Below are 15,791 nucleotides of genomic sequence, written 5' to 3' on the forward strand. Positions count from 1 at the left end.
TTGATTTGTAGAGCTGTCTATTTCTGTTGTCAGTGATTCGGAAAAGGTCACACATATGCCAGCGCACAGATTCACACTCTCATCCGCACACACCACCTGCCGCCCTCTTTCCTTCTGGTGTTAAGATATTTTTCTCACACAAGCCTCCTTTTCATCCCCCTTGTTTACGTCAACAAGGCGGTTAGTTAGTTTACTCTTCTATCGAGTTATGTAAGGCCCCTTGACATCTGCTCCATTTTCCTTATTAACAGCATTTTTTATATTTATCATAGTTTTAGCAGTTTGAAATTGAAGTGTGAGAGCCTGTGCCCTGCTCTCAGCTAATAAGTACTATCAAGCAGCAGTGGTTTACCTCATTAGGAAGCCCTGTGCATTTCATTAATGACAGGGAAATTGGCGTTAACCTCACCCGTTGATATTTTCACAGAGTCTAACAATGGCAACACCTTGAATTGGAGTCACACCCCCGTGCATCTAATTACGCACTGGTGACGAGATAAGGTTGCCAAAGACTCTTTTGTCATACTTCTTCCTTTAGCCCTAAAATGTGTTAATGTTGATAGCACTTTTACAGACAGTATAGCTGATGGACTCTGTGGGATCCAAAGTGAATACAGTGCCTTGCAAAATATTCATACCCATTTAATTTTTTTTTGTTGCTGTACACTCAAAAATATCTGGCATTTTACGTGATAGGCAATCAACGTAGAACTTAATTGTGAAGTGAAAGATAAAGGATGATTTTTGAAACACCAAAATTGTTTGAAAAACAAATCTGGAAAGTTTGGCATACATTAGCATTTATCTTACCCCACATCCAACACACCCTTCCTCCCTCCCACACACACACACACACATAAAGTCCACCTTTCGTTTCCTCTTGACACCCTTAAAAAAATTGCATTGTAACCAATTGCACATAATTTGGCAGTAGTGGCATCAGCCTGTAGGAATAGCTTCTTTGCATGGTCAGAATTTGTGCCAAATGGAAATACGACAAGTATGATGTGCATTTCTATTTACACCAACAGTTCCACATTTCCCCACAGTATGATGATGCCACCTAGAACCTGAAATGTATGCCCATTTGTTTTTTTATCAAATAGCTTAAAGTCAGCCAGATTGGATAAATTGTGGGTTTATGTTTAGGGTTGTCCTGACAGGTAAGCATCCGCCCTACTCTGAAGCCTTTTTGAGCTACTAACAGGTTTTCTTCCAGAATTGCCCTGTATTTAACTCTACCCATCTTCCATTAACTCTGAAATGTTTTGCTGGCCTTATAGAGGAAAAGCATTTCTCCAACACATACCATTTTGCATGTATGTTACATTTTTATCTCATCTGACCAGTATACCAAATTCAACGTTTGCCACGTCCCCTTCATAGGTTGTGGTAAAATTTTAATTTCTTCTGGCTTTATATTTATGCTGGAATTAAATAACGGACAGATGGACTGTATTTGGTGATTAGGCGAAGTCTACAGGTAATTGGTTGCACAAGATTTTATTTACTCGAACCAGAGTAAGTACTGCTTTGTGTTAATCTTTTATATATAATCCCAACACAATCAGACAAATGCAATCTTGATCTCCAAATGCCCCCCCCCCCAAAAAAAAAAAAAATCCAGAGCATGACCTGTGAGCCTATATTGAAGATGTGTTAGGGCTTGATAACTGTCTGCCCATGTCCAAGCACCTTCCTCTAATAACACCAGCAGATGGTAAATATTGAATATTTACATTTGCTTACCCCATCATTGGCTGGCTGACGGTGTGAATCAATATGAATCTGACGGCCTGCCGTTCGGCCTGTCCAGCTCCCAGCATATGCATTTGTTGATCCAGCTTTTATTAACATCTTCACCTCTTTCCTCCAAAAACTTTGCATCCACGGTGTCGCACTGTGAAAAAATAACCCAAAAAAGTGTTGATTCTCTTAGTGTTACTCACTGAGTTCTAATTCAAATTCATTTTTACAGTAGGAATATGCAGCTGAGCAGCTTTGAATCCTCTCATTTCAAATGACATTTCCCCATAATACTCCTGTGTGCAAATATCAGAGTAAAGCAGATGAAACTTACTTCATTAAACCATCTTTTTTTCCACTGCCAGTTCTTTTTTTCTTTTTTGTTTTTGTCTTGAGGGAGTTTACTCAATAAAGCTGTTATTTACCTGGATTATGAGGCCACAACGGATGCTACAGTGCAATATTTTATTAGCTTCACAGCTAGATAAGAGTCAGCAGCAATCAAGCTACATGTTTTCCACCCGAGGAATCATGAGGATTGATCCCCTTGTATGATTAGTGCTGCTAAAAGTGGGAAAAGGATTAATATAACCATGACATCCTGCTTATGGCAGAGACACTGATAAATCCTCTGCCAGTTTTCCTTTCCTCTTGTTCTCTGTCGTTGCTATTTAGGAGAGAGAAATGATCCATAGATCATGGCATGTAAATTATTTAGTACACAAGCATCTAAGTGCCTCAGTTTGCAGTTTTAATTACTCGTATTAGCAGCTAAAGGCTCTTGCTTGACTAATTCTATCCGCTCGCTCATCGTTGCTGCTCAGGAGTTGATGATGCGGAGGCAGGCAGCTCTGGCACTGAAATATGCAATCGCACAGAGGATACAAAACAACAACAGCCCAACAAACACACATACAGAAGCTGTTCCTCCACATTTGCGTAATGTGACAGGTCTATTATTACGCTGTAAGCCCATGGGAACGCTCAATAAACACCTATTTCTTCCTGTAAATCCTCCTGTCTCTGGCTGCTGCTTACATGGCTCTCCCAAGGCACAACACCCTCTTGTCTCTTCTCCTTTTTTACCTCTGCTCATCTGCACCCTTCTGTATGGTGACGTTTCACTCCCCTCAAAAGGCATTTATACACTGACATTTAGAATACAAATAAAGAAATGTGGACAAGGAGAGGCAGAGAGGATTACAGTGGCCTATGAATGTGATAGTTGTTTCGCTCATGCTCGGTTGCACATAATGCAGACTTAAATTCCCACAATTTCCAGATTTCCAGATTTTTTGTTTTTAAAAACAAAATTTTAATACCTAAATAAAAATATTTAGCATTAATTAATTACAAATATCTAGCGGTGTCGAACTATAAAAACAAATCATTCAAGAACCAGAAAAAATGGGAGGTAGGGAGGAAGGAAGGAAGGAAGGACATTTTCTAGATGCAAACGTAAAGCAGCTGAAGTCTAGATGTAGATGGATGCTTGATAAAGTGAGCCTGTAACTCGACCTTTTGAAGTAATTAAAATTTGATCCTACATCATACAAAGCTATGTAACTCTCCTCAAGTGACTCTTACAACCACTCCTTGACATACTGTCAAGCTGGGAATGAACTTTTATGAGACCAATAACTTTGGTTTCATCTGCACAACATTCTTTTCATTCTTTAGGAAGTAAATGAAGGCTTTATGGATCGTGAAGGATGTTAGTTTTGCTGCTTTTCTTCTGTGTTTGCAGCTTTCTGCTCAGACCAGTCAGACTAGCTGTGGGCACTGGGCCATCTGAGGAAGTGTCTCACTTTTAAAGGTCACCTGTGTGCATTTCTACAGCAAGCCAATACCATCTGAATTGAAGCACATGTCTTCTAAAGGGCCTCTGCGCTCAGTTTGAGTATAGGTTGACTTACTCCAGTATGCATGGCGAAAAGGATGCTGGTTCACATTTACATTTATGAATATATCTTTCCACTGCATCCCCTCTGGTTGCATCTGAAAATAGAGAAAAATTATCACAGCGAAGGGGAAAAACGAGAGGGGGAAAATATTATGTTATTCATGAGGAAAACTTCTGTTGACTCTGAGAAAGAAAGAAAGTAAAAAAAAAAAAAAACGTCAGCACATTTTAAGTCAAACACCCTTGGTTGCTGCTTTTGTAACCAGAAAACAAGATTTTTTTTTCATGCCCTCCCCCACTTCGTCTTTTTTTTTTTTTTCTTGCATTTACAACACCTACAGGACAAGATTGCTAAATTGCGAGGACAGAGTAGGTTCATCATTGTGATGCAAAAGAAGTTGTAATGCAACCCCAAGGCGAAGTAGCTGAGTTTGAGGGATCAAGAGAAAGTGAGAGGGAGGGATAAAAAAGAGTAGCTCAGACCTTTGATGTAGCAGCAACAAATTTACCTTGTGACAGAAGATACATGGGTGCAATAAACGAGTTATACCAGCCCTTACACATGCAATCAGATGATTCTGGCCAGGGTGTTAATTGGATCCTAACCGGCAGATCTGATACGCCTGGGTCCCGGTAGTGAGGGGGAAAGCCTTTCCAAGTGATGAACTATAATTCACTGAGCTGCTTGAAGCACTTGTAATTTACTGTGTGTCACTGATGAAGAGGCTGATCCAGTGGAGGCCATATTACCTGCAACATCAGAGGAAAATCCCCCCCACCCCAAACCCACCCTCACACACACACACACCCATGCCAACATTCCCGTCACCTGCTCTCACACTTTCTATTTCAACTCTCTCCTCTCGCTGCACTTTCTTCTTAACTCTCCCCCTTTCACTTTTACTGTTGCACCCCTTTAGGGAGTTTGGTTAGCATCAGTGGGGAGAGAACTGTGCCAGTTTTGCCGATAAAGGTGTGTCAGTGTGCACTGATAATGAAGCAAACAATGTTCTTGAACTATACACTAGTGTACACTGGATTCACGAGGCCTAATCAGGAAGTTACTGCATGTAGAGATAAATCAATATGGAAATTGTGCTAAGCCCATCCCGAGCTCCTCAGGGAGTTCTATTAGATGCTTTTACATGATGGGTCTTTATGTTATTATAAATTGAGGTTCATGTGCACTGCTCCCAAACTGCTATAGAAATTGATTTAGGAAAATATTCAGTAAGCCACTTAGCTTTAGGACTGACACACTAGTTTATCGATCTCCAAAAGTCGAACATGTGTTTGAGGCATGATCCTTTGTATGCAGGTTTGATTTAAACACTTGTACAGGGCATTTAGTTTTTAAAATTCATTGCACAAACAAATTCTGAAAAATGTAAACAATCCTTTTTGCTCTGTTGCCCCTAAATGAAATACAGTGCCTTCCTTATTGCCTTCAGAAGTTGCATAATTAGTAAATGAAGTCAAAATGCACCACACCTTGAACAGACCATGCCCACTGTAAAGCATAGTGATGACTGCATTATGCTATGGGAATTCCTTTTTTCAGCAGGAACACGGAGGTTAGTCAGACTTGAGTGGAAAATAAATGGAGCTGAATACAGTCCAGAAAGAAAACCTTTTAGAGGGTGACAAAAACTTGAGATTGGGACAGTGACTCACCTTCCAGTAGGACAACAATCTTAAACATACAGCCAGAGTTTGAAATAAATAGTTTAGATCAAAGCATAGTCATGTGTTTGAATGGAACAGTCAAAGTATAGACCTAAATCCAACAGAAAATTTGTGGAAGACTTGGTACTCTCCACCTGGTCTGACTAACCTTGGGTTATTTAGCTCCATCCATCATCCTGTTAACTCTCACCGGCTACCCTGTCCCTGCTGAAGAAAAGCTACCCACACCATGATGCAACCAGCACCAAACTGGGTTTTAAGCCACTTGCTGGCAATTGGTTGCAAAGGGTTATATTTAGGGGTATCAGAGTAACTTTCGTGAATACACATGCATACAACTTTCAGATTTGTATGTAAAAGTGAATTTTTAAAAACGGTGTATCCTTTTCTTTCCAGTTCATGGTCATGCACTACATTATTTTGGTCTATTACAGAAAATCCCAGTGAAAGACATAAACATTTGTGACAAAATGTTGAAGGGGTGTACATTTTCTTTTTTGTGAATTTTGTGTGGCAATGTACATGAACTCTGAGGTTGAACCCTGCCAGCTTAAGCCTGCACTGTTGTGCTGTTGGTCTCCAAGGGAAGTGTCCTGGCTATCAGTAATGCTCTGGCCACATTCGGCTGTAATTGGCTGGTAGATGAGCAGTAACTAGAAGGGAGCTGAGAGGTCAGAAGCCAACAGGCTACCACGGGGGTCTGCGTGTTTCGAAACAAGGATGAAAGTGGTGGGGTTTCTGCCCTCTTTTCCTGATTTCTTAATCTTTCTCGTTCTGTGTAAAAATAGAGCCAGTGACTTAATTAGCAGTCACTTCTTTCCTGCCAAGGATTCACAGTAATTAAAGACAAGGGCCCCTCGATTTCTTATTGTTTTTATCTCTGCAGTGTCTGCAGCTCCGCTCAAGTTTCCTGTCCTTGTGACAGGAGCATCTGTCGTTGATAACCGGCCCACAGTTTCCGCGGTTAGCATCTAATCACCAGTTCTCCCTCTCCCTATTGGAAAGTGAGTTGTGTTAAACCGAAATAAAATGAAAGGAATCCTCGGCCTAACTAATTGTTTCAATTTGAACTTTATCTCCTGGTTTTCTTCACACTGATAAAAACCCATTGCTCTAAAGCTAAAATGCAGCAAGTGAATCAAACATGTTGGGAGAGGGCTGGTACAGGCCCCATCACAATTTTACACCATGGGCCAATTTAAGTGTGCTTTGTTTTGCTCTTGAACTTTAATTGCAAGTTCAAGGTTTATGCAAGTGTAGCTTATTCTTTTCAAGACAAAATCTTTAAAAAAAGGGGGTTTGATTGCTGAGCTTACACTAAACCAAGTGAGATTCTTAAGCATCACATAATAAGTGGTTACATTTTTAGGTGTGAAATACCCCAATGGCTACATCAGCTGTGGCTAATTTTCAATCAATCCCATTAATAATTTCTGTATGCCAAAACTGGAAATCCATTATTTCTTTCTGGATAACAGAGAAACAGAGGCACAGCCCAATTGGATATCACAGTTCCCTCTTCTGCATTAGAGAGCCTATTCGTGGCACGTGGATGTTTACGCCACTGCCAACATCTACTAAATGCTCATTAATTTCATCCCTTCGTGGCAAAATCATTTCAAGAAGAGGCAATTCAGCCTCCTGTTCCTTTCAATTCAGTGCTCACGTCAATCAAGCCCTCCTGCAGGATCCTGCAGAATGGAGGTGTTATATTGCCGCAATTATCATGTCATATACTCGAAAATGTAAATGAACGTGTGTGTAAAATTAAATTTATGGGTTGTCAGTGAAGAATAAGAACCAGGAGAGCAATTACTTATCTGCTTTCATCTTGGAGCCTCTGATACGTCAAGCAGAAAAGCATGCAGTTAAATGCTGGAATTAGCATTGTGCTGCACTTCACAGTGGATGTGGGCCAGTGCCTTTTCCCCCCTCTCTTTTCTCTTCCTGCCTTTCCGTTTTTCTCCCATTTTTACGGGTGATTATCACCCATTACGTATGAAGCTAATGACAGCATAAAAAGAGCTTCTATATTTCATAAACTCGTTGTTTTCTTTTTTTTTTTTTACCTATTTCGTTACTTAATTTTGCCCTTCTTGTTTCAGGTTTTGTTTTATTTAGTGCTGACGACATTGCATTATTCACCTACAAATACCTGACTTTGAGTGCTTATATTTCACCACCCACGCAATGCAGAAACTGTTTGAAGCTCCATTTACAATTTATATTTAATTCCACTTTACATATGCATGCGCATACATTTGTGGTAAACCCTCCACGGGTACGCCTGCATCTATTTTTTTGTGCCCAAACATCTTTGAGTCTGCACCCAATTAATAGCCTTAATGAGTGCATCTCTGCTGTTGTTTCCCAACGCACTTGTCCCATTGTAATGGCATCCAACACAAAACCAGAAGTGACTGCGGGGGTAATTACTTACCTAGCAAATGTACCTTTAAGGGTTAATAGCACTGAAGGTGTAAGCACATTATTTGCATAATTACACACAGACTGTTTAATTTGCAACTTTTGACGGCTTTTGTTCGATGACTCACTTCTTGTGAATGCAATTTCTCCTGTCCCCTTGCAAGCATACACGAGTCCAAAGAAGAAAAGAGATGTACCACAAATAGCTGCCGCCTCCTCCATCTATCCTACCTTAGATGGAGTCCCTTCTCTCTAAGACCCTAATGAACAATGGAGGCAGGATTTGTTTGAATATGAATATGAATGTGCAGTGGGGCCGGCTGGAAGTTGACCTTCAGCTGTGATTTTCAGTTCATCAGGATTAGTCAAGGCGGGCGATCAGGAGCCACTAATGCATAATGACTTCTAAAATGAAAAATGTGTAGTGACCATGCAAATGTCTCGGCTAATCAAAGAGGGGGGAGAAACCTGGGGTGGTGGTGGTGGAGGGGGGTGGGCATTGAGGAGAGGAGAGCTAAACAAGGACGTGTCAAGGCCTGACAGAGAGAGGGAGAGGAGCAGAGAGAAGGAGGGAGGAAGGAGAGACATGCATGGAAAGTAATCAAGCCAGCTTGATTAGCTGGCAATGAGGACAGGGATGTATTATTGGCCCCTTGACACTCCATATTGGGTAGCTACTGTCATGGCAGCTCCGTGGCAAACACTGTTGCAATTAGAATCAGTGAAGGTGTTACTCCGTGTTGATGTTTTAACCATGTTGCCATCTATTTTGATTCCAAAGATTTGTTGTGGCTTAAACTGATTTCCATCTATGTTAATGACAGTAGAGTGTATTTTAAAGGTCATACAGAAGGAATGAACAGCACTGTTTCGACACTCTTGTCAATGAATGTGTCAGTTTGATACTAAATCATTAACCGGTTATACTCTCTGAGAAGTAAACTGAAAAATCTTCTCTTCTTAAGGTGTTTTGTTTTTATTTTTAAAGCAGCCATGAGGAGTAAAAACTCCAAAATAGCTTCCACTCTCCTGTTGGAGTGCGCACACGCAATCAAAGAGAGCAGCAAAACATATTGTTTTCTCATTGATCTGCTGCTTCAGAAGTTGGGAGCTGTGGTGCCTGAGAAGAATTTGGAAGAAATAAAGCATTGTGTATCTTTGTTTTTCTGCTTCTTGACAACTTCACAACTAGAAATGGCACCATTTTGTTTCTAATTGACATGTCCACAGAGACTAAAAAGGAGTTAAAAATGTACTTGCTTGTCCAATTTATTTTCCCTACGTTTTTTTTTTCTTTTTTTTTTTTTTACATTTTTAAAGGTGAACTCTAAATTCCCTGCCACAGCCCACCACAATTCAATGTGTCCACTTCATCAGTGCAGTTTTAATAAATTTTATAGTTGTGCATTTTCATGCTGTTCAACAGTGGCAGCTCTGATAGGCACGCTAAAGTAGGGGAGTTCAAGGGTCCTGCTAATTAAGGTCTATGTCTATTTAAATCCCCTAGCTTTTCCCAGCAGAATAAAGGCAGAAAAATAAGATGAGTAACACAAAGACACAGCACCCATGTGTCCTTCAGCATCTCCTCCAGGCTGCCTAACGTCACAGCCTGCTCTCCCTTACTTTCAAACCACCAGTTATCTCACTCCTAGTAGATCCACACTGCGATGCGTGATTTATATTTTAATGCTCTATTTTTCAAACTTTTTCCATTTTTTCTCATCTCCCTACCCATTCCCCCTGCTCACCCATTGTTTGCCCTTCTCTCCACTCTCCATTTTCACATTTATTGCATCTTGTTTGTCTTGCCCCTCTCCGTGCCTCCTTCCTCGCCCTGACTCTCATTCCATCATTTAATTACATATCATCCTTGTCCAGGTTCCAGTGTCAGTGGCCATGATGAGTCCCCAAGTGATCACGCCACAACAGATGCAGCAGATCCTCCAGCAGCAGGTTCTTTCCCCACAGCAGCTCCAGGCTTTGCTCCAGCAGCAGCAGGCAGTGATGCTGCAGCAGGTACACACACACACACACACACACACACTCACACACACACACACACACACACATATCCACAAAGAAAACTATAAATACACTAAACAAAAATAAACTTAATGACACAAACACCCCAGAGATTGCAAGAACAGCAACACTTATGCATTAATACCTATATATCACACCTGTTCAATTTACTTTGATTTATTTATATAGAGAAAATTCATAATAAATCTCATCTCAAGTCTCTTGACAAGACAGTCAGTTACAGTTGAAATCCTATTAGGTAGAAATTTGTTTGTTCTAAATTATTATCAAATCAATCATGTTTATTCCACAGAAGTCCATGTAGTCAGATTCAGATCTAGCTGCATACATTCCAGTTCAGTCTTGATAAACAGAAAATACTGTCACATTCAGTGGATCATTGAATGCTAATTGGTAAGAAGTTAGCTATCCAAGGAAGCCCAGCGGATTGAATCAAGTGGTTTATTAAATACTTAGTAAGTATGTGGAGAGACTGACAAGGAAGCACTCCCGTTTATCTGCAAGAATCTTCCAGCGTGATCAAGCACACGACAAGCGACTGTAACTGCTTCCACCTCAGGGTAGAGAGGACGAAGACATAAATCAAGCACTGAGCCCAGTGTACTTTCTATAAAAAACAACAACAAACTACATCCAATAAAGAGACCCAGCACTAAGCTAGGAGAAAGGAAAACAGTAAAGTACAACAGAAGGTGATGGGATCAATAGCCCTGACAATGGCTCCATCCATAAAAGAGACACAACTAAACACAAACGCTGAGGTCTGGGTAATTTCATTGGGAAAGGAAAACACAGTGGTGGCACCTGTAGCCAAACACTGAATCATTCAGGGAAAGGCACTTTCTGTGGGAAATAAAAACAAAGACTACACAGAGGTAGATGGAGGCTAAAGCTCTATTAATAGCTTTGTCCAGGAGAGAAACAGCCAAACACTGCAGAACTGAGCCAGGAGTAGTTTGTATAAGAAAAAAAAGTTAATTGCAGTAAAAGATATGTAGTCACTAGGCCCAGCGTACCTTCTACAGAACCCTATAGAACCCAAAGCTCTGCCTTCCATCTACTTTTAGAAAGTCTATACTCCATAGAGAACTGAATAACAGTAAATATATAAAGATAAGTACAACACTGATGCAAATGTTGTGTTTTTTAAGGTTTTTACATCTTGATTATAATTTTTCAGCTTTTACATGTAGAGTGTGTGTCAACCCACCATCTTAGTCATTCCTGCCAACACTCGCTTTTGCTAACTCACCACTGTGTCCTTGACACGCTTACCAAAAAGAATCCTAAATTGAAGTACATGTTCATGTCACCTCTAATTAGCCGTCTCTGGTGGTGTCGCTGGTTCAATTCCCAGACAAGCTTCCATCAGGGACTCTGAGAATAGGGCTGAGCAGAGGAAGCTGAATGATAGGTGATGGATGTTGTATTATATGGAATCAACTTGAGGAAGCACATTCATGGTACAGTCTAATTTCAGAGTTGAAATGCGTTTCTCATTCATAGACTTGATTAAGGGGAAGAGAATAGTTTAATTAAGAATGTCAGTCATTCTGATTGTGCCTCTTATAATAATTGTGTCACTACTTGAGGCTTGGTTTCTGTACATTTGTATGCCATTCCACACCCATTTGGTACTTCTGTTGCATTTAATTTTCTTAAGTTAATTTTACAACAGTGCTATGTAGTAAAGTTTGTCCTCACCCTTATCCAATGTCAAACATTGCTAGATCTCTCCTATATCAGCTTTGAACACAATGCTCTTATTGCAACAAGAGCCCCAACCTATGTCTATTGTCCCTTAAGCTATAAATGTTTTAATAACCAAATGTTCTCCTAAATTAGCAATGGGCTATTAAATAGGTCTTACATTCTTACATTTAACTCATCTACTAAAAAGACTATTGCATAGATATGTTGCATCAAAATTGAAGGTGAATTTTAAACTACCATTTTACTATGCTTGTAGAGTATTTGTTTTGTTTAGTAAGGTTTATTCTCTATTTCACTAGTCTGTGCATCCAGGCAGCCAAATAAATAGTAAATATGATGAGTTGTTCTCTAGTATGGTTCAGAAATTTAGGTTTGGATATAAAATGCCGAAAGCAAAATTAAAAGAAATGTCCAATTTGTAATTTTTGGAGTTTGTTCATAACCAAAAAAGCTTGAAGGGAGCTTGTCTCTGACTACCTAAAGATTACCTAAAGATTATTTATGGTTTCTCATTGGAGATGCACAGATAAACGTTTTGTCTCTAATTTCCAATCTCTGGTCTTTGTAAACTGAACCGCAGAAGCCAATTACAGCAGATTCTGATTTATTTTTAAGAACTTTCTTTTGAGTGGATATAAGAATGGAATTCAAAATGTTTTAAGTCAATTCAATTCAGTTTTATTTATATAGCGCCAATTCACAACACATGTTGTCTCAAGGCACTTCACAAAAGTCAAGTTCATACATTCTAATTAATCTTAACCATTGAACAGTGCAGTCGGAGTTAGCTTTTTATTCAAATTGGATAAAAAGTTTTTCTATCTAAGGAAAAAAAGCAGATTGTATCCAGTCAGTGACTTGTAGCATTCCCACCTCCCGGATGAGCATGTAGAGACAGTGGACAGTCACTGGCGTTGACTTTGCAGCAATCCCTCATACTGAACATGTTAAAAACTCCCTTTTAACAGGAAGAAACCTCCAGCAGAACCAGGCTCAGTGTGAGCAGCCATCTGCCACAACCGACTGGGGGTTTGAGAGAACAGAGCAGAGACACACAAAGAATACAGAAGCACTGATCCAGGAGTACTTTCTATGGGAAGGAAAAGTAAATGTTGATGGATGTAGCTCCTTTAGTCGTTTCATCTAGAAAGAAAGAACAGATAAACTCTGAGCCAGTTTTCAAAGTTAGAGTCTGAAAGAGAGCACATATAATTAGTTACAGTAAAACCTCAGTCAATTACTATATCTAGGAGAGAGAAAGGGTTAAATACTAAAAGACAGGGCCATGTGGATCATCGGTAGAGGGTGAGCATTAAGTTGTTACCAGCAGAAGCTTGGACGCTTCCCCTCTCCAGAAAGGTGTCACAGGTAGACACAGAGCCAGGCCAGGTGTAGCTTCTAGGAAGAGAATAGAGAGAACAAAGTTAAAAGCTGAAATAACAGCAAATAATGCAAAATTGGAGAGTAGTGTCAGGATGTAGCAAAGAGGGTGAAAGTGGTCATTATGTCCTCCTGCAGCCTAAGCCTATAGCAGCATAACTACACAGATAGTTTCAGTTTAGATTATTTAGTTAAACGGAGCTTATTTACAACAATGTCGTCTCAAGGCACCTCACAAAGGGTCCCACTGATGGTCATTGTTATACTAAAAACCACAAGGATTTGGATACCTCCCTCTGTCAGACTGATTATAACCATTGGAAAAGAGAAGGGGTCATACAGGTAGCAGAAATGGAGGGTGTGTTTGCACCTCAGCCATAACTGAGCCGGTTTAGGCTAAACCTGACTCCCGCTTACTCCAACCAACAGGGAGGGAGGAAGGCTCCCTCCCTGATAAACTAAGCCACTCTAACTATAAGCTTTATCAAAAAGGAAAGTTTTTAGCCTAGCCTTAAAAGTAGACAGGTTGTCTGCCTCACGGACTAAAACTGGGAGCTGGTTCCACAGGAGAGGAGCTTGATAACTAAAGGATCTGCCTCCCATTCTACTTCTACAGACTAGGAACCACCAGTAAACCTGCAGTCTGAGAAGGAAGTGCTCTGTTAGGAACATATGGAACCATCAGATCTCTGATGTATGATGGAGCTATATCATTAAGGAGGATATGTGAGGAGGATAATTTAAAATTAAATCTAAATTTAACAGGGGGCCACTGAAGGGAAGCTAAAATAGGAAAAATATGATCTATCTTTTGAATTTTCATCAGAACTCTTGCTGCAGCATTTTGAATCAGCTGAAGGCTTTTAACTGCATTTTTGGACATCCTGATAGTAACGAATTACAATAGTCCAGCCTTGAAGTAACAAATGCATGGACTAGTTTTTCAGCATCACTCCTGGATAGGATATTTCTAATTTTGGCAATGTTCCGGAGGTGAAAGGAGGAAATCCTAGAAACCTGTTTAATATGGGATTTAAATGACATGTCCTGGTCAAAAATAACACCAAGGTTTTTTTACTTTATTACCGGAGGTCAATTTAATGCCATCCAGGTTAAGTGATTGACCTGGATGCTTTCTTTCCCTAATTGGTCAATAATTATTTGTATTAGAAGCAGAGGTGACGTCACACTGTGTTGGAGAGAGGAGTCACTGTAAAATAGGTCTTTATTATTACTTTTAAAGAAAGACAAAATTATTTCAGCAGTTTTTCCCAAATTAGTTATTACCACAGTTTACATTAGTAACTGTTAACAATTGCCACTGAGTGTATTCCCTTGGGAATGTAGATGCTTACTTTACCTTTCCAAAATGCTGTCAACATTTCCAAATACAATCAAAACCTCTTGTTCACTCTTTGAGCAGCGACTGGAATTAACAGCTGACATGCTGTCATTGAAAAAGTAATTTTCAATTTTTAAGTTGCTTCTTACACCTTTTATGCTTCCTCTGACTTAGGTGTCAAACACCTTAATGATGCAGAGTCATCTTCACTTAGTAAAAGCATCCACACCAAAGAGTTCTAATGTTATTAAGCCTAGTTGTGATCAGAAATAGTGCGTTCACTAGTCAATAAAATACTTTTTTTTTTTTCAGAAATCGCCTACCTGCCGTTCAGGGCCAAACAAGCCTAAACGTGTCTGATTCTAGTCACCAGCTGATTTATTGGTTACATCTTTTGATCATTTGGAGATAAAGAGTTGGAAAAAATATATTCAGTGTATCTTCTTCTTGTCCTTTGTCGTTCTGTGAATGTTTATGTCTACAGCAACACCTGCAGGAGTTTTATAAGAAACAGCAGGAGCAGCTTCATCTGCAGCTTCTCCAGCAACAGCATCCCGGCAAGCAGGCTAAAGAGGTAGATGCAACATCACGCATGATTTCCTCGCACAAAGATTTAAAGACATGTAGACGATATAAAAATAAACACACATAGTGAAACAAATGCATGTCTAATTCCCACAGATGGAGGTTTACTTTTAAGTTCCTTTTTATCAAGAAAACCAAACGTTTATACTTACCATTCCCTTTCAGGAGAAACGGACAGGTTCATAGTGATGTAATTATATTATAGCAGGTCTACCATTTAAGTGTGTTTTAATGAAAACTTCCAAGGGACACCTGAAGAATGAGCTAATTCAAAGGGTTTTGCACCCAAACTGTTGATAAAGGTTTTGTGTGGGCATACAAACACCTCACCAACTCCAAAGTTACAGTGTTTGGCTCTCATAAATCTCACTGACAGGCAGCTGATTGACAGACAAGGCTTTGTCCCATTCCTCTTGTGAAAACAGACGACAAGCGAGACACCACAAGCACATTTGCGTAAGACTGTTGATGCTGAACCCTGTGGGTCTGTGGCAAGTCACATCCAGACAACACTGGAAGTATTTAAATTGATAGGAAAGTAGGAATGTGTAACCTAAACACACACACACACACACACCTTTCTTTTTCCTTTCCTCTGTGATGCACCTCTCTGTGTCTCCTCAATCAGCCCATTATGCTGTCCCCAACAGGAAGTCGCAACTGACCTCCCGGCGGCTTTGTTTCTGTTTGGATTTGTGAATAGAGTTTTTCAGGGGGCTTGCCGTCAAATATGGAATAGAAATTGCTCCTTTATTTCTCTTGAGGCATGTCGGAAGGTTGCAAGGCGAGGGAGAAAACTGTCTCCCTCCGTCAGTCCATTATGCCGCCTGTTTTCCAGTGAGTGCATCTCAAGTTGTGCCTCTCCTATGCACTGTTCAATCAATCATCTGACTGTTTCAAAACTGCAAACCTACCAGTACGTGTCCATTCACCTAGCTGACAAAAAGAGCAGAAAGGAGAGAAGCA

The 15,791-nt window shown here is 40.0% G+C and overlaps 1 protein-coding gene across 1 annotated transcript in view; it reads left to right on the forward strand.

The window, feature by feature from the left end:
• foxp2 (forkhead box P2) overlaps positions 1 to 15,791 on the forward strand; it is a 122,667-nt gene that overhangs the window by 71,497 nt on the left and 35,379 nt on the right. Inside the window, exons 6-7 of the mRNA XM_047389793.1 lie at positions 9,641 to 9,778; positions 14,725 to 14,814. Coding sequence (XP_047245749.1) covers positions 9,641 to 9,778; positions 14,725 to 14,814 — 228 coding nt within the window. The remainder of the gene's footprint in view (positions 1 to 9,640; positions 9,779 to 14,724; positions 14,815 to 15,791) is intronic.

The sequence above is a fragment of the Girardinichthys multiradiatus genome, chromosome 17 (assembly GCF_021462225.1).
Source record: "Girardinichthys multiradiatus isolate DD_20200921_A chromosome 17, DD_fGirMul_XY1, whole genome shotgun sequence".
In the NCBI taxonomy this organism is placed as follows: domain Eukaryota; kingdom Metazoa; phylum Chordata; class Actinopteri; order Cyprinodontiformes; family Goodeidae; genus Girardinichthys; species Girardinichthys multiradiatus.